The sequence below is a fragment of the Phaethon aethereus genome, assembly GCF_964289735.1.
Source record: "Phaethon aethereus genome assembly, chromosome: 17".
Lineage (NCBI taxonomy): Eukaryota > Metazoa > Chordata > Aves > Phaethontiformes > Phaethontidae > Phaethon > Phaethon aethereus.
In genome coordinates, this window is record NC_138593.1 from 2666584 (window position 1) to 2689272 (window position 22689).

At 52.4% G+C, this 22689-nt stretch overlaps 4 protein-coding genes across 4 annotated transcripts; 2 read left to right on the forward strand and 2 right to left on the reverse strand.

Annotated features, from left to right (window-relative positions):
* Positions 1–720: 720 nt before the first annotated feature.
* Positions 721–855, forward strand: LOC309411082 (uncharacterized protein; the record flags this gene model as incomplete). The annotated part of the gene is made up of 1 exon (XM_082007621.1): positions 721–855. One exon carries the CDS (start codon positions 721–723, stop codon positions 853–855), a length of 135 nt encoding a protein of 44 aa, XP_081863747.1.
* A 1426-nt stretch (positions 856–2281) lies between these two features.
* Positions 2282–6200, forward strand: DIABLO (diablo IAP-binding mitochondrial protein; the record flags this gene model as incomplete). Its single annotated transcript, XM_082007638.1, has 6 exons — positions 2282–2328; positions 3277–3397; positions 3751–3882; positions 4608–4718; positions 4873–4969; positions 5937–6200. 6 exons carry the CDS (start codon positions 2282–2284, stop codon positions 6149–6151), a joined length of 723 nt encoding a protein of 240 aa, XP_081863764.1. The 3' UTR covers positions 6152–6200.
* A 3879-nt stretch (positions 6201–10079) lies between these two features.
* B3GNT4 (UDP-GlcNAc:betaGal beta-1,3-N-acetylglucosaminyltransferase 4) lies at positions 10080–11198 on the reverse strand (the record flags this gene model as incomplete). The annotated part of the gene is made up of 1 exon (XM_082007653.1): positions 10080–11198. The coding sequence occupies one exon, from the start codon at positions 11196–11198 to the stop codon at positions 10080–10082; it is 1119 nt and encodes a 372-aa protein (XP_081863779.1).
* Positions 11199–11936: 738 nt separating this feature from the next.
* LRRC43 (leucine rich repeat containing 43) lies at positions 11937–19349 on the reverse strand (the record flags this gene model as incomplete). Its single annotated transcript, XM_082007939.1, has 12 exons — positions 11937–12097; positions 14348–14435; positions 14966–15172; positions 15456–15545; positions 15695–15834; positions 15941–16064; positions 16454–16632; positions 17389–17627; positions 18240–18379; positions 18511–18621; positions 18903–19178; positions 19254–19349. The coding sequence occupies 12 exons, from the start codon at positions 19347–19349 to the stop codon at positions 11937–11939; spliced, it is 1851 nt and encodes a 616-aa protein (XP_081864065.1).
* Between the last annotated feature and the right edge of the window lie 3340 nt (positions 19350–22689).

Sequence of the window (22689 nt, forward strand, 5' to 3'; positions counted from 1 at the left end):
AAGTGATGTGTAAGTATGACTTTAAAATACAGCTAGCAGATGAATTACCCTATGTCTCCCCATTTAAAGGTTATTTTGAACGTGAGATATTTGCCTGTGCAAACTTGTATTTAAGTCCCGGTTTTCATCATACATAAACAAAAGGCTCAGTTTGTGCCAGTATCTCCATTAGATGCAATTATATCATTAAATATTAATGGTGGCTTCCTTGGAGGAATTGACCACTTTGATCAGAACATGCTGTTGGTAATGCACCATCAGCAACTGCTCTGAACGCGAAGCTTCCTGGATGCACAGCCACTGACACAGGGGGGAAGATACCAGGAGCCAGCTGGACTCTGTAAGGGCCTGTGGCCCTTACCGACACGGCAGTGTCCACTGCCTGTGTGTCTGTATTTTAGTTTGCTTAGTTACCAGCCATGATTTGGAGACTTCGATCAGATCCTGAACTCTTTTTCAACATTGCACATCTCAGAAATCCTGTACAGGACTCTGAGCAAGCACACACAAGTCCAACCTGACACCAACAACCTTTTAGAAGGACAGGAGGCCATTAACCCTCCTGAACACAGCCCTTTCTCCCCACAACAGAGCCACCCCGTCGCCTCTGCAGCCTCCTTGCTTGGAAAGACTCATCCTATCCCTTTGCTTACAGGCCGGGGAGGAGCGTGGCAGCAGCCAGCCCCAGACACCCTACCTGCTGCAGTGCCGGGGAGAACAATGCCGGACTCCTTCACCATCCACTTCCTCAAGGTGCTGAAGGAGCTGCTGGCCTTCGTGTTGTTCAGTTACACCATGCTGGTTGGGGCACTGCTGCTCGCCGGCTGGACGACATACTTCTTGGTGCTTAAATGAGAGCTCTTCTTCTGCTCCTGCAGCCACAGGCAACGAGCTCCACTGTGCAGCTAGTCCTGCGTGTCTGCTCAGCACAGAGGACTGTGGTCCCTTCCTCCTGCGCCAGCTCTGCAAGCGTTTTGTTTCATTACTGCCTAATCACAATCTTATTTCCTTATGTAAAAATAATTAAGATTAAAAAAGCGTCTACATGCACACACTTTACTGGTCTTTCTGGCTCTTGCAGATTCTTTGTGTCTTCTAGACATTTGCCCCTGTTCCCTAAAATATTTGAAAGCCTCCCTGTAGTTTTCTCCCGAGATTCCCACCCCACGCCCCACCTCGAGAGCATGGCAGCCTGCCAAGCACAGCGGAGGGACAGGAGGGATGCAGCACAACTCAAACGTGACCAACATCTCGAGTAAACAAGTCCTGCCTTGTCTAACTCTGCCTCATTAAGGGTGCAAAAGCAGAGATGCAGAAATTACTTGTAATTTTTTTTAGAAGCCCTGAAAAAAGACATTCCAAATCAGCACAGGGTCTTCCTCTTCCTACAGTTTTATGAGGTACACTTGGGGGCACCAACACCGCGTTACCTACAGGCCTATTATTTGGCGCTCCCAAGTGTGCCACGCTTTTCAACGAATGCTTAAAACACAGAGTTAGCTGAAATATGTGCCTATGATATAGCACTGCCTTGCTAAATCTAAACTGTTCCGAGTAAACTGCATCTCACAGAGCACAGACAGGAATTTCTGGTATATACAAAAACAATAGATTTAATTGATCAAGGCCTTTCATATAGAACTATACAGGAAACCTTTGCTGGAGAAGCTAGGGATTATCACTAGCCAAAAGCTAAGCAGCATCATATACTCTTGAAAAACAATGATGAATTAAACCAAGGAGGTGAGGAGGTGGGGAGCAGAACCTGTGGATGCCAGTCAGTGCAATCTCAGCCAACAGCTCTGCTAATGACCTGGTGCACAGCTGAGGGCTGTTCTCTGCTGCGCCTGGCTGGCCCATCAGGCGTCTCTGAGCAGAGCAAGCCAATGCAACTGGCCAAGCACGGCCTGAGCTGAGAGCTCCTAACACCATTTCTGCTTCAAAGGCATATCCCATGACAAGTGCTGTTACCTGGTGGGCAGAGCAGCCGCTGGGGCTGGCCAGGGTGGTGGGAGCAGCTGCCCTGCAGGTGGAGAGGACGGACGGACGGACGGACGGACAAACAAACACACACCCGCCACCACCTCAGACTTCGTCCACCCTCACAACACCCCACGCGCCGTTCCCGCCTTCAACCAACGGCCACGCGCGAGACCCACCGCCCGCCCCACGTGCCCGTCCTCTGCGCATGCGCCACGCCGGGTAACTAGCCCCGCCCGCCCCGCGACTTTCCCCCTGCCCCCGCGCTGGCGTCACTTCCTGCGCGCTGGCCAGTCCCAAGATGGCTGCGGGCAGCCGGTGGCTCCGGAGCTGCTGCTCCCTCCTCAGGTACCGCGGCGGCACCGCCGCTCCGGGTCCCGAGGGCGGGGCGCGGCGGGACGGGGGGCGTTTCAGTGGAGCCGCGCACCGGCCGCGGTAACGCCCAGCCGGCTGTTTACCAGGCTGGAGCGGGCCGGGCGCGGCCGACAGGGCTGAAGTCAGCCTCCCGGCTCGGTTCCCTGCCGCCGACCGCCCTTTGTGACTCCGTACCCACTTCGTTTGCCCGTAATAATCAAGCCAGCTGCGGCTGAAGCGGCGGCCTGTGCCACAGAAATGGCCATAACGCACCACATCTGTCTCCAGATGCCACAGCACAGCTGGAGTAGCACAAGGAGTAAGAGCTGTGGTACCCATATAGCACGTGCCACTGGTGATCTGTAATTGAAGAGTACACAGTATAAAAGAAGGAAAACAGACCAGTTATTTTCATAAAATTCCTGTACAACAAAAAAATTCTCATGAATGAGTGCTGCTGTTGTTTTCCTCAAGTATTTCAGTGATAGGCCCTGGCCCCGTGGACGCTTACACAACATTAAATGTAAATAATACTGACTACAGGAGGCCCTGAGTGTCACTAGATTGCAGCAAAGTATTTCCAGCCATTGTTCACCTGCATGTACCACATACCACTTACTTTGAAGCATGCAAAGTTTTTTGTTTTTCAATGTTATTCAATATTAGCAGTGTGTTGTTACCAGATTAGATACATTTCCTCCCCCGAAGTATTAACAACACACTAGTTACTGTGCTTGTCTTCTTTTCTTGCACTTGCAATTAAGTAATACAACAGAATTTGAAACAAACTTACTCATTGACTATTATGCAGCTGCATTACAGAAGCTTGGTAGAGACGAGGTCACCTAGAACAGCTTCTGTATGTTCTTTTCCTCTTTGACACTTATTTCCCACCACACACTGGTTATTTCTTGTGCTTAACTTTGTTTCTTGCATTTCCAGACAAAGCTTCCCTGTTCTGGCCAACATTAGGAGACACTGCCTCTCAGGCATGAACGGACGATGGCACCAAATGGTGGGCGTGGGGCTGGGGGTGGCCTTGTGTGCAGTCCCAGTCGTGGAGGTAACGTATCAGGAGTGAGATACATACAGCACCTGCTCGTTAGGAACAGTTTAATACTCAAAAACAGTTGCTTAGCATTTTACAAACTATTACTCTCAGAATTGTATTCCTTCTTGGGGATCACAGGTGTTTAAGCCATGTAGCTGTTAAGGAAGAGAAATGAGAAAGACAATGTCTACCTTCAATAACACCGTGCAAAAACAGTTGCCTTGTTTTACGACGGCAAAACAGCAGTGAGAATGAGGCTGTCCAACCTTGTAACTAACAGTGGTGCTTTCCTTTACCGTTATTTCTTACTAATAACATCCACATGAAAGTCAGTGTAAAGATCGTGCAAGTGTCTTGTCTTTCAGAAACAGAACGCGGTTTCTCTCAGTAATGATGCCTTGATTAAAAGAGCAGTTTCCTTGGTAACAGACAGTACTTCTACACTCCTCTCTCAAACAACATACGCATTGATTGAAGCATTGACAGAGTATACGAAGGTAAGCTGAGAGATTACACACTTTGCTAGCAAGTCAATACTGGAAATTGTAAATTATTTGGCACTAACTACACCTGTTAAACCATACTTAAAATGGACTTCGGTTTTTTATGACTTTTCATAAAAGAGGTGTAGGGGTGTGAAGATGTCGGGTCCCTAGGAAACAGTGGGGTTGGGCTCACTGTGCTACTACACCAAACGTGGAAGTTATTTTTAGCTTTGTTAGACTGTTGCTTTGAGCTTGAACTTAAGCTGAAATGACCCATGTCTCAGAACTCGGGCTAAAGAAACTTGTAGCAGTTACTGGATACCTGCCTGCTCAGTAAGGAGGATATGCCAGCCTGTATTCTTAGGTATTTTATTTACCTTCTGTGCCCATTTCTAAGGCCATGAACTTGTCATCAGAAGAATGGGGGGAACCGTATTTAAGTCTGAAACAACAAGATACAGTTTTAATTTTATAAATAAGTGCCAATTTGAGTAAAGTATTATTTGCATTCCAGTTTACTTCCTTATTAGTATGGCAAGTATATAAAGAGGTGGTCTCCGCAGCACTACTGTAGGCAGACAGCAAATGCTGTCAGTGCCTCCAAAATTGCAGTGAACCTGAGAAAAAAGCAACTTTGGAACCAGTCAGCAGTTTTGCTAATTAACACCAGTTAACACTGAGACAACATCAGAGATGTGCAGATTGTCACATAATTGTGTGAAATTATTTCTTTGCAGGCCGTTTATACGCTGGTGTCTCTCTACAAGCAATATGCTAATCTTCTTGGGAAAATGAATTCAGAAGAGGTGGATGCAGTCTGGCAGGTGGTAATAGGAGCCAGAGTGGATGTAAGCAGTTGTCTCTGTTCAGTCAGAAATCCGCCTCTTTTACTCTGCTCAGAAAGTTCTCGCCTTGCTTGCTCACCGTTTCAGAAAGATGCTTTTTGAAAGAGCATTCAGATACTGCTACATCAAGTTAAGTAATACTTTGTTTTACTCCTAGATGACAACGAAACAGCAGGAGTACCTAAGGCTGGAATCCAGCTGGATGACAGCGTTACGTCTTTCAGAGATGGCAGCAGAAGCTGCGTATCAATCAGGTAAGCACAAGCAGAAATACTGAGCATTTCTTTCCCCTAGCATTTAGGCAGTATTTATTGAATGAGAATGGAGTTGAGAGAGACACAGAATATACATTCAGTTAGCATACCAATTTAGAACTAGTGCCTGGTTTTTAGAGATGCTGAGAACTTACATTCTTTTATTGGCTACAGGTCTAGTAGAAGCGTTCCGAGAACTAGGCCTGGGAACTTCACATGCGGTTTAGATGTCTGAAGGAAGCGTTTAGTCATTTTTAAATGCAGCGTTGAAACAGTTCTGGGAGCCACAGAAATAAGGATACCTAGGGGATCTAGCAGGTCTCTCTAGCTGGATTAACTTTTATTAAAGAGTAAGAATATTTGCCTTTCACTCAGGAAAGATACTAGTTTGGGTCTTTTCTCCCCACATACACACTTTCACAAAAAGCATAGAGACTTGACAGCTCTGACATTGAGTTATGGGCTGACTTACGGTAAACCGGCAAAGTTAATGAAGTGGAGAAGGGGAGGAAAGTGATGAATATACAGGGACAGGCTAGCTCTGTCAGTGTCTGAAAGAGACACAGAACCTGTAGGAGGACAGGAGGAGTATGGGAGGAGAAGGGATTCCAAGTTCAGCAGTGCCACAGACATTCCTGCTGCTGGCAGGTGCCAGGACAGGACAAGGACTGACAGTTCCTGGGACACGATGCCTGGGCTGGGCTCAGTTCTCAAACCCACTGGCACAAGCTGATCACTCTGATCAGACACTGGCTGTAACCTGCGTGGGTGGGAAGAATTCAAGGGGGCAAAAAAATCAAAGTAGGCACATTGTTTAAGGTAAAGGAACAGTAAATGCATTTAGCATTATTATAGCCCAAGAGCCTTCGAAACACTTAGCAGAGGATAATTATAGACAATCGCTTCCTTAATTGAAGGTTTTCCAAGTGCTCCTCTAACCCAATGTATTTAAATTATTACTTTTCAGGTGCAGACCAAGCCTCAGTGACAGCCCGCAGCCACATTCAGCTGGTGAAGTCACAGGTGCAAGAAGTGCGACAGCTGTCCCAGAAAGCAGAGACCAAGCTAGCTGAAGCTCAAACAGAAGAGCTCATAAAAGCTCAAGGAGAGGAATCTTCATTGCCACAGGGTATTTTAGGAAGTACAGAGGCGGCTGAGGACCCTTACCTTCGGGAGGACTGAAGAGAACTCAACTGTCACCGTAGAATATGTGAGAGTTAATTGCAAATTGAAGGGTCCCAGACTTTTAAGTATGGGATAGTGGGAAACTGCTGAAATAAGCCTATGATTCCATTTTTTTCCCCAAACAGGATTGCTTTACAAATCAAGTCAGTTCCAAGTATCTGAAAGGCCTCAATCTTGTTTGTAACTTATCATGTTTGTAATACTTATGGATTCAATTATTTAAATGTTTAACTATGCAAATGTGAAAATGGCTATCAAGGATAGCTTGTTGTTAATTGTCTCTGCTGGGAGGGTCCTACCGCTTGTCTGGTATGTTTGTGAGAGCTCTCTTAACTTAGGGGCTAACTAGGTATCAGCCAAAGAAAGAAGTGTGTTTAAAAGTCATTATTTTTAACCTGTGAGGTAAATTATGTCTGTTAGGAGATACCTTTATTAAACTGTGCAAAAGCATCTCATTGCGAGTGTGCCCGTTTGGATGAGAGATTAAGCGCTGTTTTCTATTTGAACTTAAAAGTTCGTAACAGAGCTGAGTCTGATAGCTACATCAAATTACATGTAATTGCAATCAGGGGAAATGTTTGTTGTAGAGCTGAAAACTTTCTGTGGAGTTACCCAGGCTCCTCTTAGTAAAGTTTTGCAGTTTAGTTCAGCAACCTCTTTCACCCCAGAGTCACCACTTGTAACGCATCTGCCTTCCCCAGGAAGCAAAGGGAGGTTTGCTTTTGAAGACACTGTGGTTATAAACAAAGTTGTTGTGGCAATTGCTGCGTACTTCTTTACAAAGCAGTAAGCAAAAGTGAGTTTTACATATTTGGATGCTTTCCAGCACAAGTTTCAGGAAAATAATCTTAATTCCCTCTTTTTGCAAGCTTAGTGTTTCACTGCAGGCTTCAAAACCACAGGTGTCTTCCACTGTGTCATTTACTAACTTGACAGCTTAAATATGAGACTTGCAATATTAACTCTAGAGCTGTAGAGTGTAGAACAGCATCCACTAGAACTTCATCACTGCTGATTTGAGTCAGTTACTCCCCATTCATCAGGTTTTGTAAGAAAACACACATTAATCATAGGTTTTTCACCACAAATTAGCATCTGATGCACTACATCTATGTCGAGGTTGCTGTTACTAAACTGAGTTGTGCTTGACTAGGAATTTTTTCAGCTTGTAGCATGAGCCTTTCTATCTCTGTCTCATTTTGCCTGCCTTCTGAACAAATGCAATCTCGGCTGCACAGCACTGTACATTTATAGATTAAATAGTAAAGAAATTAACAAACCGCCTTTCCTCTCCTGCTCCTCACTGGAGGAGGATGGCACAGTCTGGAATTCAAGCTCCCAGGAAGGTGCCAGTGTCTGCTGTGCCAGTAGTCAGGAGGTTCCAAACACCGCTTTGGGCTGAAGCATTAGGAAAAACCCCACTATCATGAGAGGATTATTTGCAGCAGTGACACAACCACACCCTCAAGAGCCAAATGCAACTTCAGGTCAGCCTCTAACCACAACTGCTCCCATTTGTTACATGCTGCAGTTTAAGGACTTCTGCCAAGCCACTGACCCAAATGCACGTACTGGTTGTGTTCCTGCCAGGATGCCGCAGTAACTCTACCAGATGCTTGCATGGCAGAGATACGGCTTAAGGCAGATGAGCATTGCTACGGGAGTCTGCAAAGCAGCCCATTCTTCCCCTTTCAGAAACAGGGAATGCTCCAAGCCCCCTTGTTGCCACACTTCTTGTTTCACTGTACGCCCTGCTCTTCCTTCCCAAGACGCAAGCTGTACACACCTAACCTTCAGATGGGACACAAACCAACTAGTCAGTTCAGTCAAGTCAAAATGGGAGTGAGGAGCATGACTGGCTCTGTATCGCCTCCAAAACAGGGTGGAAAAGAGCCCCACAACTTTATTAGGAAGTGAGAGTTGCCTATCAGGGCTTAGACCAATGCACCTAAGCCCACAACAGACATGACATCATGCTCTACATTATGTTACTGAGTTTGCATTTGGAATCATCTAGTGGATCAGAAAAATGCTGCCACAGCAGTTCACAGGTACCATGGTACCCACTCTGTCCAGTTTCTTCTCTGGAACAAGCAGCGGTGCCCAGAAACTAGGTTTTGCTGCTGATACTCAGCCTTGTTTACAAAGCCAACATATCTGAAACTACGTGTGGACAGTTTCTCAGGCACAGCTATTAGCTATTAGCTAATACAGTTAATTAATCCCGGTTAGGGCCGCAGTGAAAAGACGCAGTAGCAGCTTGTACAAGACCACACTGAGGATGGACACACACAGACTCACTCCTTGGAAGAGCAATTTTTTCAGACAAATGCCTACTCGCATCTGGCACAGAAACAGCGGCTGTAAGAGTCTGGGTCACGCCGTAGGGCCACGCTAGAACTACACCCGGTGCTTTAGAAAGCCAGGGCAGCAAGGGATCAAACAAGGACCAGCAGTACTGCCAGGAGTCCCTCGGCCCGAGGTCGTACAGCACTGCACCACCCCACTGGAAGGCAGGGCAGCCGGCCTGCCCCGAGCTTGTCACACCTCTGCTCTCGGGATGCCCCCAGTCTCTCTGCCTCTAGTACAAGCAAGGACCTCCTGGGAGCAGTTCCCAGGCACCTCTGAAAGCTCCAGCTCACATCTGAACGCCAGGCAGCTGGCACCGGACAGCAATGACAACAGCACAACACAAGTTGCTCTGATTTCTGTAATCACACACTTCCTCTCTACCCATTACCTTTTTCTAAAGCTTCCAGGCTGCTTCCTGCTCACACACAGCACAGCAGCTTCTGATCTAGCAGAAAGGCACCCTGAAGCTGATAATCTTTGTCAAAGTATTACCACATCTCAGTTTCATATTTGATCTTTCCTTGAATTGGCGACTCCAGCATACTCACAGATTAATCGCTTCTGTATCGATACATCTTGTCTGGACAGGGGCAGAGAACAGCAGCTGCTCACAGCAAAGGAAGTGGCAAGTTTCCACTGCCACATAACCTTATCCTCTTTAATATCAAAGACTCCTTAATGCAAATGCCCAGCACCAGATCTCACCTTTCTCTGGTTTTTAGTTCTCTCAACTTTCAGGAGACCCAAGAATACGCCTGTGAAAACACTCTTCAAAACTGTATTTTATTTATACCCAACATTACAACAACAACAGAAAACCCACAACACCTCCCACACAACATGAACAGCTACAGCCACTGTAACTACCACCGTGACTACTCAAGACATATTGCTCCTCTCAAACCCGATCAGAAAGTGTTTGTGCAAAAGCTTCCAGTGCAAGTAAACCTGTAATAAACTTCTGTAAAATCCAAAGTCAGAGCCCAGTCCCTTGGATCATCATGCTGTGTTAAGGCAATACATTTTTGAGGCTTCCCCCCCCACACCCCTTTTTCCTGCTGTCTGGTAGGACCTGTGGGCTTGCTGGCCTGGGACAGCGGAGTTGTGCTGCAGTGGACCCAGCAGCACACACTGGCCTTTCTTCCACCCCTTCAAGTAATTTCAAGTGCTCTGTTGCTCATTAGTCATCATTAGCTTTCCTACCCAAGACTGAATTTGGCTGGTGGCCAGACACCAGCCTCGTGCTGCAGAGCCTCCATAGCAGGTCACCCTTCATTCATGTCCCTGTGGCAGTTGTGGCTTCCCCTGGCTCCGGTCCGGCTGGGAGGAACCAAGCTGAGTCCCCTGTGCCGTGTCTCACTGAGCTACCGGCCTCATCCCCACCCCGTGACAATGCAACTGCTCCGGCAACCCACCAACAGGAAAACACTTACTGCAAAACAACCCCCTATGGCTCACGTACAGTCTGTTAGCAGAAGACATGTTTCTACCACAACCTGATTTTTAGTTTAAGTACCCTGTATCTGTCACCAGTCACAATCCCGCTGTGCTCATCACAATCCTGCTGTGCTCATCAGTAGCCTCTTTTCCAACCCCTTCTGTAGTTGTGCGTTACCGATACCGCACACCGAATGCCATCATCCTTCACCAGCGTCCACATGATCCACATCTCGGTTGGGTTTAGTTTGTGCACAATCATCAGCTCTTTGTACAAGCATGGATCAAAAGGATTGAAAGGTCTCTGGATCCCAAAAGTCTTAAAGCCAGCATGGTTCTTTGGGGTCACTGCCATCTTTGCCAGGCACATTCCCACAAAGACATCATCTATTGGGAAGAGCTCCGTGTTCTCTGCGCTGCTCTGGAGGCGGCGCACTGTCTCTCTAGACATCACATAGCCCCCTCCACCCGCATAGAGAGGATAGAAGGGGGCTCTGTACATGGACTCTGGAATAAAGTATTTGACCTTGGTGTTCCTGATGGGCCGGGCGTTGGCGATCACATCCCCAACAAAAAGATCCTGTTCAGGGTCCAGTTCTTGGAGGAATTCAACAATGTTGTACGTGTTGACAAAGACATCATCATCACCCTTCAGCACAAACCTGGCGTGCAGGCAGTCCTCCATGAACCAGCGGAGGAAATGCAGCTCCTTGAGGGTCAAGTTGAAGAATTTGTCGACAAAATCCCACTGCAAGATGTCATCAAACTCCTGGCTCTCGTAAGCCAGCAGCTGGTGCAAGGGCTGTACCTGGATTTTGGCCTCCGAGCGCCCTAGCAGGAATACCAGCCTGATGCGCTTGCCACCGATGGAGACCTCCTTCCCCCACGTGTTCCTGATCGCCACCCGCCGCTCTATGTTGATCGGGGAAGACTTGATCGCCAGCAAGAGGAACGTCTCTTTGCTACACCTGGAAGGCTTCAGCAGGACCGAGAAGTTCCGGCAGTGCCTGTACGTTAAGAAGACACGGTGGAGCTCTGGGAGGGCGAGAGAAGAATTGGCAAGGGTCAAGTTTGGCAAACACTCGCTGGGTTCAGCGTTGTCCAGAACCAAAGACTTCGGTTTGTGATTCCATCCATCCGCTTTCTGGTCCGCTGACGACGCTGCCAACTTTGCCTCCTTCTTCAGGTAAAAAACCCACGCCAGCAGCGTGACCGAAAAGGCGTAAAGCGCGAGGCACTTAGTCCTGGGATACATGGCGACCTCCGGCGCAGAGCCCAGGCCCTGTGCGGGCAGCGGAAGACAAGCCGGTTACCCACTAGACCGCCACGCGGAGCACTTCCCACTCGCGCTCGCAGCACTCCCACGCCCGCAGTCCGCGGGTGGGGGCGGAACGCCCCGGCCGGTGCCGCCGGGACGGCTCCCGGCGCTTCCCCTCGCGGTTGTTCCGCAGGTCCCACCACGGCCAGGCGCTGCCGGCGCGGACGGGAGCGCTGCGCCGGCCGCTCTGCAGCCCCGGCCCGGGGCCGCGCCGGTCTCGCCCAGCCGGCGCTCGGAGCCCTGCGCCCCGCGCTGCCCCCCGGCCCGGTGCAAACCCCCCGGCCCTGTCTGCAGAGCCGCCGCCGCCGAGACTTACCGGGAGCCGCCGCCACGCGCCGCCCGAGGAGCCCCGCCCCGTCCCGCCCCGCCGCTCCCGGGCGGAGCGGGGGCTTGCAGCGGGCACCGGGCACTGCGCCCTGCACACCGCGCCGCGCACAGCCCGCCCTGTGCGCCGCACGCCAGCGCCGCACGTTGCGCAGCAGCCCTGCAGATCATGCACTGCACATCACGCACTGCACACCAGCCCTGCACATCACGCACTGCATGCCACGCACTGCACATCACGCACTACACATCACGCACTGCACACCAGCCCTGCACGCCGCACACTGCACACCAGCCCTGCACGGTGTCCCTGTGGGTTTTATTTTCCCCTTACTCTTTTCTACGGACGTGTTATTGGGCCTTCCCCACCGCCACGGCCGCTCTCTCCTGGCGCTGGGTACCGGCTGCTGAGCGCCAATGAAGCAGCTGCATCTGGAATTGAACCGTCAGTGGCACCGGCTGGAGCCCTTGACCTTCCTCCAGTTCAGCAGAGTCTTTGTTTTTTCTTTTTCCTGTGGAAAGAAGTAAATCTGTCACTGTCTTGACAGAGTAAATCACCCCAAAAGCAGCAGTGCGCAGGGGGGACTGCTCACTGCATTCGCACTGACTTCCAGGCCCTGAGGGAAAATCTATTTGAATATGACTTTGGGTAAGAAGCCCAAAAAGCATCTTTAAGCAGGCAATCTATCTGGGTGCAACTTGGCTTTTTGTTGTTAAACTCCTCTTCAATACCTAGGTAAAAAGAAAGATGCAGAAATAAATCAGTTCAAGCATCCTAGAAAATCAAGTGTGGGGTAAAATGAGACCTACGTGAGACTACTTCTGAAGACATCCTTCAATGTCTGGGCAAATGGTTTGCTCAAGACAAAGCTCGCTGCCTTTCCTCTTTGAGCCGTCTGGAAGGAATCCCAACTCTTCTGAGAGGACTTATTATTTGTGTGCGTTTGCCGACGGAGGGATGCAAATCAGCCTCAGCTCCCGGCTGCGAGAGTGCCAGTCCCTATGCAGCCTCGCTGGACGCCCGGCTGCAGAGGAGCGAGGGCCGGGAGCCGTCCCCCGTGCCTCGGAGCACGGCCATCGCCGCAGCTCCAAGGTGGTATGTGATACCCGGGTGATGAGCAAGCGCCAAACGACCACGGTGCAATTTGGTGACGGATGGACTCGCAGCCACTGCGTGCAGCGGCGCTTGAGCAGCCCACCTGCCCCCCCGGCCACGTCTGCCACCCCAGTGCGGTCGGGGTGTACTTGTGAGTCGTGAGTCACAGCGACGCGCACGGCCACGGGACGCTGCCGGCACTGGCTGTCACAAGCTGTGGGGGCAGCTGATTTTTAGGCACTATGTGTTTGAAATACGCACTCATTGGCCTGGCTGTGCAGCCGGCCAGCCTCCACCTGCGCCGGCATAAGGGGACACCGAATTAAGCACGAGCCTCTCATCTCTCTGGGTTTCCTGTGTCAGCAGCGGCTTTCTGCGCACCCAGCCCGCTCGCTGGCCACACAAACCCCTGCAGAAAGGGTTCGTTCTCGCTCAAGCTGAAGGGACAACCTCCTGCAGGCACACTGGCCACAGGCACCGGGGTGGGAAGGAAGTAGAAAGCACCACTGCTAAACTTCAGTTGTTTGGCAGCTGCTCCCTGCTTCATCAGCAGTCTGCGCGTATACTAATAGCAAATGCACATCTTCTTGTGGGGACCAATAATTCAAGGAGTTTTTTCTTCTTTTCAGGTAGCTGGGAAGGCCGTCAGGCTTCCTGCGGGGCTCCGAGATCCTCCCCAAAGATAGGGACCTTGGTGACAGGGCGCGGAAAAGCAGCCTGGGGCTCTTGGGGAAGGGGGTTAATTGCACTCGTAAATTAGCGACTAAATCTGATGCCAGAGCAGGGACACGAGGCTCCTTCGGTAGCTCCGAGCGGCACTGGGGAGGCCTGGCCCGCTCCCTGCTCTCCTCGACCCACGAGCAGCTTTTCGGCGAGGCCCTGCCACCCCTTCCCTCCCCCACTTCCTCCTGCTCTTGCATTACCCCTCCGATGTGCTGGCACTGCTATTTTTGTAGTCAAAACAAGATTGCTGGAAAAATAACCTGCGAGAGGCAGGGTGAGGTTTGTCTCCAGCGATTTAAGCAACGCTGCTGGCCGAGCAGACTGTGAGCTCTGCACTGGGGAGGCAGGGGACACCCCTCAGGGGTCAGGGTGGTCTCTTCATGGGTGACAGCAGACGGGGGTCTGTTCCCGGCCCCACCATGGACTGGCCGGGGCACCTGGGGCTCTCTGGGCATCTCCTCTCTAAACCAGAAAGAACAAGAATCCTCTCTGCAAAGTGCTTTTAGATGCGAGTTGGAAATGAATGAGAACCTTATTATGTATCCCAGACAACACCCCCCCCAGCCGCCCGCACCGGCCCACGCCACCAGCCGCGTTTGGCAGCCGACGCAGCGGGCAGCACATCTCTCACCCAAAAATCTGCTTTGCCCTTCTCCCCCGGCACGCAGAGCCCGTAGGTGTGTGTCGGTCCCAGGACAGCCAGCAGCCCACCCTCGGTGCTCGTTCAGACACCAATTCAACAAGGTGTCCGGGCGTCTGCCGGCATCTGCCTCACCCTACAGCCGCTGCAGTCAATGGATGTATTCACAGCCCAAAGCTCAGGATGTGAGTAAGCGCCCGGCGGCAGAGCTGGCGGGGACCTGCGGCTGCCTCCCGGCCGGGCACCACCCCTGTTCGCTCTCACGCATGCCACCGTCCGCCCAGCAGCTCCAGTCTCTGTCACCTTTGGCAGATGCCGTGGTTTTCCGGCTGGCCTGACTTTCTCTCTCTGCTTTTGGTTTTTTGCTCTTGTCTTTGCTTTTTTTCCTGCCCTGTGGAGAGAGATGTTTCCATAGTCAAGCTGTGTCGAAATTCACTGCCCGCATTCGATCCTGTGACGGCCATTGCCATCTGGGTTCTGCCACTGGGATTTAAAGGTCAAAGGAAAGGGGTGAGGGGAAGGAGAAACGCAGCAGAGGGGCTGCTCAGAGAAGAGAATCCAGGAAATAGAAAGTGCCGGTACAGCTGGTGTGTGTTGCCATGCCGAGAGAGAAAGCGTGCATCAGAGGAAGCACAAGTGGCTGCGTTCATGTTCTCAGATGGAAAAATAAACTCATCTATTTTCCTAGACCCATTAAAAGTAGCAGTACTTATTGCTAATATTAACGTTAAATAACGATACCAGCAGTGATGGATGGTGCTTAGGCAGGATTATTTCAGCCCCATTTTTTGGAGAGAGGAACTGAGGGACAGACAGGAGGGATGCCTGAGCCAGCTGCGGGATACGCTGAACCCCAGCCTGCGGCGCTGCCCGTCTGCGGCAGCCTTGCCCCACCACCCTCCCCCGGGACATGCTCCTTACCTTCTCCTCCAGCCTTGGTGGCTGCAGCGTCTGCTCAGTGATCAGGATCCCAAAATCACACACAGTTGCCACCAGGTCCTCGGTGGCCAGCAGGGTCTCCAGGGTCACCCTCCTGGTGCCCAGGGTCCTCCGAATGGGAGGGTCACTGCGGAGTTCACATGGCTTCTCCTTCTTTTTCTTTTTCTGCTTTTCTCTGGGCACAGGACCCTGTAGGGCACCAGCATGGGGACAAGCCTCAGCAGCGGGCTGGGGTCGCTTTATCAGACAGCAAGCAAACCCAGCCCAGCCCCTTGCCCACCACTGCATCCTGACCAAGATGTGTGTGAAACCGCTGCTACCTTCCTCCCAGAGCAAGGGGGGGACTTTGGTGAGAGATGTGGGATGGAGGGGAGATTCTCTGACACACCAAACTGGCCCAGGAGAAGGGCCCTTGTTCCCCCATCATTATTTTTGCAACTTAGATGTTATCTGGACATTGTTCTCTCCCTACCTTGGCACTGTCCTTCTGTAGCCCCTGTCCTGCCTTTCCCTTTGTGTCTGCATTTTCTTCTGGATCAGCGTCGACAGGCCATGAAAGCACCTGCCCAGAGAGAGGAGCTGGCGCTGCAGGGGCTGGGACGCCCGAGGACCCCGGCTCGGGGTCACCACCATCCCGGGCTGCCTCCCAGAGGGAACACAGCACCTCCCAGCAGCTCTGTGCCCTTTCATCCAGCGCTGCCACACGCTCACCTTCTCCTCCATGACCGAGACGACCGTTCCAGCCGCCAGGTAGGACTTTAGCCCCATTAAGTCCTTGGCAGCGTGCTCCTTGCTGTAGCTGCAGTCAATGGTGTCTGCCCAGGGTTTTCCAGGGGTGATGAACACCTTTGCTGTGCAGGGACACAAAAAAGCTCTGAGGAGAGACCTCTCCTCCCCGAGGACAGGAAGGGCCCCTGGAACATGACTGGTATCAATTAATCTGTAATTTCTCATTACCAGAGTGGGCCTTGGGCTCCTCCGTGGCTGCAGGCTCCTGCTGGACCTTCGTTTCTCCTGTGTCCCGAGCAGAGCTGTCTACATCCAGGGTGGCCACCGTGGGACTCTCCTGGATTTTTGTTACCTGCAACAGAGAGGGGTCTCTTGGCAGGGTACGTCTAGTTGTATTTGAAGGACCAAGGGGCAGAGCTGCCTCCGAAATCCCGTTCCCCAGACCACCCTCATCATTGGAAGAAGGGTCACCAGCGCCAGGGAAGGGGTCTGCCTCAGGAGGAGGGCTGTAAATGCACTCCCACGTGCAGAGCAGCACTGGGCTCCCCGAGAGGGACAAGGGATGTGGGCAGCAGGGACTTGTCTTGCCAGATGTGGCCACGCATGAATTCCGTCCTCAGTACTGCTGCTGCCCACACCAGGTCCATTACGAACAGTCTCACTCCACAGGCTGGAGGTGAAGTCTCCCTTGCTGTGACCTGCCACTGCCTGTTGCTTTCAGGAACTCAGCTAAGCACAAACCTCAGTGCCGCTACCGTCCTCGATCTCCTCTCCCTCTGCAAACTCGTACGTCACACAGTAGCTGTAGGTGATCACCGGAGCCTTGGAGCCAACCTCCAGCTGTTGACGAGAGCTGGGATCAGGGACTCCCTTCATTTCCCCAATGCTCACAACCACTCGTGCTCCTCTCCTGATCAGCTCTGAAAGGAAGACAATCTTGCTATGAAGCTGCAGTGTGCTCCTTCCAGAGTGAGGAAGGCGCAGAACCAGCGGAAGCCTCCAGGACACCATGTCCCACCACCGGGCAGCCCTCCCTGCCACCCTGTGCTAACGCCGCTGTGACAAACCACTGCCACGTGGGGTCACTCCAAAGCCATGCAAACATCTGGCTTGGTTGCTTTGCCTCCCTGGTTAACGTTTTGGACTCCAACGAGCACATCCAGCACATAAACTCATCGAGTAGGGGCCACCGAGAGGGGCTTCCCACCCCTGGGTGTCCCCAGGCCCCTGCCCTGCCCTCATCGCAGCTGGGCATGTGTCACGCTGCAGAGGTGGTCCTGCTTTGTGCTGACAGCACATCCCTGGTGGAGATGTTCCTCTTTCAGCAGCTCGAGAGAGAAACGCACTGTCTGAAACCAGACAGCGTCTAGAAAGCGAAGATGAGGCAGGCCACGACAGCGAGGCAGTGCTGGGATTAGGTTGTTCCTGCAATCTTGGGACCGGATTAAGGCTGAAGTTACCTCGGCTGTAATGGCACTGCTGCTGGTCCTCTGCCTGTCTCCCCACTTGTACTGGTGGGGTAAAAAGGAACAGAGAAAGGTCTCTGTTTGAGGAGAGGCAAGAAGGAAGTCAATGCTGGATCCAGAGTTTGCCCCGAGGACTCCTAGCTCAGCCACGATGAAACCACCTCTTGAATCACAGGGTCAGCATGGACAGGTTCAAAGGTAAAGGCTCACCTGGCTGCCTCGCCAAGCCATGGAACTGGTGCCTCTCGTCAGGCTCTATGTGGATGTCATCGAGGATGGAGAGCTTGGGCAGGCTGTCCACGATGAAGCCTCTGTAAGGGGGAACGAGAGCCAGCGGGTTCCCTTGGAGCACCAGGACGCGGAGCTTCTGCAGACTGGACAGTTGGGAGACCAGCTCCAGCAGATCCGTGAAGTTGTTAAAGCTCAGGTCAAGGGAGACAAGATTTGGCCTAAGGAGAGAACCCAGAGAAGAAGGTTTGGCAAACAGCATCCATCCGAGGATAGAGAGCTACTGCCCCGGGTCAAAAAAAAGAAACAAAAATTGTCTTTCTTCAGCACAAACTGGGTTGAACGGGAATCTAGTGGTACAATCCCAGGAGGCCTATTCCAAATTCCTGAGCCATATGGTCCATTGCCAGTCTGCCCCACGACTCTGAACTGTGTTCCTTTAGCATCCATTAACTGCCCCACTGTATCACTCGGTGATGCAGTCTAAGCTTTAGATCCTTCCCAGGGCAGACTCCCAGCAGGGGCTTTGGGAAGGGCATGGAAAAAGGAAGCTGCCCAGAGACATGGGAACTGCGGTGGGCAGGGCGTCAAGGCAGTTCCCCAGGTGATCTCCCCATTCCACACCTTGGCCACAGACCAAGACGCCCTCTAAGCATGAGAGAGAAGACAGCGAACAGAGACGGAGAGCTCTGCACGGGCATTGGAGACAGCAAAGAAACAACTCTGCAGAAGGGCTGAAATTTCTTAACATGGACCACCTTGATGGCTTGGGGTCATCTGTTCACACCTTCCCACCTCCCTTTCAGGAGCCCTCGTTCAGCCTGCGGCGTTACCAGAAGTGCGCAGTGAGGTACTTGTCCTGCGAAGGGCCGCGCAGCCTGTTGTATCCCAGCCCCAAGTGCCGCAGCTCCGGAGGAGGCTGAGCGCACAGGTCCTGCAGATCAGCCACTGCGTTGCAGCAGAGCTCCAGGACCTGCCCAGGACAGAGGGAACAACAGACACCTTTTGCTGTTCTGGGCACTCCCTCCGGCTGCCCAGCTCGTGCTGTGTTCCCAGGCGGGACCTCCCTCCCCAAATTGCCATCGCAAGGCAGCACTTGCTCACCTTCAGCGTCCGGGGCAGGTTGGCCGAGGTTATCCCGCTGATGTGGTTGGCACTGAGGATGAGCTCCTCCAGCTGCTGTAACTGCAACAGACCCTCGTCGACCTCCTCCACCTGCAGAGAGTTGGGCTTGGCCAAGGTGTCCCTGAGCCATCTTGTGGCCAAGGTGACGTGGCCATGTAGTGTTGATCCACGTGACATGCGTGTCACACGGATTACTGCAACACACTGCATGGGGGGGCCGGCAGCTCCGCCCCAGCTGCGATAGTGGCATCCAAGAAGACCCTGGGATGGGGAAGGTGTCCTTTCCCCAGGATGTTTTCCCTCTCAGCAGGAAGACGTGGTTTCCTGGCCTGGAGATGGGTAGCTTTATGGGCCCCAGCGGCTGCACTTACTCCCTTGCCAACGATCCGCAGGGACCTGAAGACCTGGAAGACGTTGGAGCCACGGACGAGCTCGGGTGTCAGCACGGCTGTTTCCCGTAGGCGCTGGTCCCCGGGGCTGCAGTCCGATGGCAGGGCCCAGGGGCTGCGCCGGTCGCTCAGCAGCTCCATCAGTGCCTCAGGGCTCTCCTCGCCCAGCGGCGCGGCCTCCTCCTGCCCAGCTGGGTCTGCCCCCAGCCCCAGCCGGCCTCCTCGGGGGCTCGTGTGCGCATCGAAGCGAGTCTTGTTCTGCAGAGAGGGAGAGAGGAGAGGCAGCGACAGCCCTGCAGACCCCCCCTCGGCTGCGGCCCCCCGGCCCCGTACCCAGCTGCCAAGGCTGCAGGGGAAGTCCTGCAGACCCAGGCGCCGCAGGTGCTCCCGAAGAGCAGCCGAGAGGCTGCGGCGGCCAGGCCCTGCCATCCAGGCCCAGCCCGGCGGGGAATTCCTGGCTTGGAGTCCCTGTCGCTAGGAGATGGCGGGGACGCAGGTGCGCTGGGACTGACGCGGGTGCGCTGGGGACCGGAGAGCGGGCTCTGCGCTCGGGGCTGCGGAGCGAGCCTGGGACAGCACCGAGCTCCTCGGGCTGGGAATAAATCCCTGGCTTTTCCGGATCTGCCCCTGGGCTCTGGGGGCTGCTCCCCACCAGGGAAAGAGCGGGCGGCCTCGTGCGGCATTTGCAGGGTGCAGCGTCAGCCCCGTCCCCTGGCCGAGGACCTGTGGCATGGCATTTGCCACTTCGCTTATCTGCATCCTGAGTGTCACTCAAGTTTCGGGGAGGAAGCAGTCAGGTTCTTAGCTGGCTGTAAAAGAGCTGCAGTTCATTCGCTGCTCTTCACCCGCTGCCACAGCAGTGCAAGGCCATCGGAAAACAAAGTTCACAGCTAAAAATACCGGCTCCTACACCTGGAAAAAGTGCCCCAGGAACAAAAGCCACAGCTCTGTGTCAGGTCAGATTCAGGTCTCCACGCTCTGAGGTTTATTTGCTTTTCCTAGCAATAGGTGTTGAGGCAATGGCTACAGATTCTATTTTAGGGAGCCTACAGAGCAGTCTGTGGCAGCAAAACTTCACCAGATGAATTGCAGATGCTCTGTGGCATCTGGTGGTTACGTGGTGGAAAGCTGAACTTCCACTCGGGTTGGGTTTCACAGGACGGATGCCGATCTGCTCCCTTATCAGCTCAGCAGCTTATCACAGCTGGGTGCAGATAGGAAAGGATGTGCAGAGCATGCACATGCCGAGACATAGTGGCATGCCATGGCGTGGAATAACCAGGCGAACTGCTATCCTGAGCTCAGTAGAAACTGAAGCCAAATCTTCTAAAAATCTTTGAAAAAGCATTACCAGTAGCTGAATCATGTTTCATGGAAAAGCCAGGCTGTAAGAATGCTGTTTCCGTATTTCATAGAATCACAGAATCATTAAGGTTGGAAAAGACCGTTAAGATCATCAAACCCAACCATTAACCCAACACCCCCATGCTCACTAAACCATGTCCCGATGTGCCATGTCCACACATTTTTTCAACACTTCTAGTGATGGTGACTCCACCACCTCCCTGGGCAGCCTGTTCCAATGCCTGACCACTCTCTCTGTAGAGAAATTTTTCCTAATATCCAATCTAAACCTCCCCTGGCACAACTTGAGGCCATTTCCTCTCGTCCTATCATTGGTTACCTGGGAGAAGAGACCAACACCCACCTCACCACAACCCCCTTTCAGGTAGTTGTAGAGAGCGATGAGGGCTCCCCTCAGCCTCCTCTTCTCCAGACTGAACACCCCCAGTTCCCTCAGCCGCTCCTCATAAGACTTGTGCTCCAGACCCCTCCCCAGCTCCGTCGCCCTTCTCTGGACACGTTCCAGCACCTCAACGTCCTTCTTGTAGTGAGGGGCCCAAAACTGAACACAGGATTCGAGGTGCGGCCTCACCAGTGCCGAGTACAGGGGCACGATCCCTGCCCTACTCCTGCTGGCCACACTATTGCTGATACAGGCCAGGACGCTGTTGGCTGCCTTGGCCACCTGGGCACACTGCCGGCTCATGTTCAGCCGGCTGTCAACCAGCACCCCCAGGTCCCTTTCCGCCGGGCTGCTCTCCAGCCACTCCTCCCCAAGCCTGTAGCGTTACATGGGGTTGTTGTGGCCGAAGTGCAGGACCCGGCACTTGGCCTTATTGAACCACTGTTACAAATAACTGGGCCCCACTGCCATTGGTGCCGCACAAAGAGATGTTCCCTTGCTCTTGGAGGAAGACAGGCTGCGATTCCTTGTCTGTCCTGCCCGTCTGGGGACTGTGGTCAGGGGTCTCTTGTACGTGCAAGCTGACGCGCTTTCAACGCATCTCGCAATGCACCGCGGGGCACTAACCAGCTGCACCTCTCTGCTTTTTTGGTGCTCCCAAACAAGCAACCCTCCAAGATCACCCTTCTACGTGAAAGGAAACATCTGTACTAGTCATTGGCTTTGTAGGAATGTTCCTAAAGAACACCCTGTACAAAGAAACATCCCTCTCCCTCTCCCCATTTTACTCCCAAAGAATAATAAAAACCTCAAATAAAAAAAGTGTTTGCCAGACCTGTCCTTCTCTGGTTCTCCCCCAGCACTCTGTTGTGCTGTCTGCTGCCTCATGCATTACTCGGAACTCATTCTCTTTCTTGGCATTATTTAGCACTTGGGAACATGGGCCGTGCAAGAAGAAATGCCTCCCTGGGGGATGGCCGCAGCATCCCTGTGGGATGGCTGCATCCCTCTGCTTGGCTGTCTGGGGCTCCATCGCAGCACGTGGCAGAACCACGTTCACTTGGCCAATCTCCATTATTGTGGCTTCACGCAAACAACTGAGGCCTGAAGTTAGAGGCTGGTGGGACCCGAGTGCAACATGGTACAGGGGAAACGTCCCATTTCAAGCCTGGGGAATCAGTTCAGCCCAGAGAACGGTCCTTGTACCAGACCCAGGCACTTCAGAGGAGTTTGTACGCGCACCAAGATTTTTTTTTTCAGAGCCTTGCTCTTTCACATGGAAAACAGAAATGCTTATTTTGACACCAACCTGTTGTTCCTGGGACGTTTTCTGGTGACTTGACACACATTCGTTTTTGAGTCCACGACTACCTTTCAGGCATATCTTTTATCACAGAAGTGGGAAGCACAAGTGTGTATGCGTTACTTTGCATTTTCACAAAGGCGTATTCATAGCAGTTTCCTCTGCCCTCCTTTCTGTCCTAAACAATCAGTAGTTCTGCAGGTCCTCTTCTGATCACAGCCTCATACTTGTCAATCCTAGTAATGACTTTTCTCTGTTTTGGTGTGTATGAGAATTCCCTGCGGTTAGTTACTGGAAGCAGAAAACAGCCTCAGGGGAGTTAGAGAGAAGGGTGACAAAGATGGGGAGGTGGGATCCTGGACATCCTCGGCTGGGTTACACGACAGGGTCACACCTCGGGGACAGGGTCTTACAGACATCCAGCAAAAGGATATATATGTCGACCTGGAGGCCTGACCTGCCTGCACACAAGCCCCTCGTGGCTTTTTCAGTCCCCACGTTAGCCCACTCTCACATTGACCCTGCAGGAGAAGGTTGCTGGCTTTGGGCACCAATAGCATGCTCGCATGCTCCAACCATGTTTTTAAAAAAACAAGCGCAGAGCTTCTGTTCTAAATCCTACATTTTGGAGGGCCCAAGGATTCAGATGTGATAGCTAAGCCAAGCGTCCTGAACTCCTAGTCAAACGGATGATAAGGGACACCATCTCTGTTAGTGTG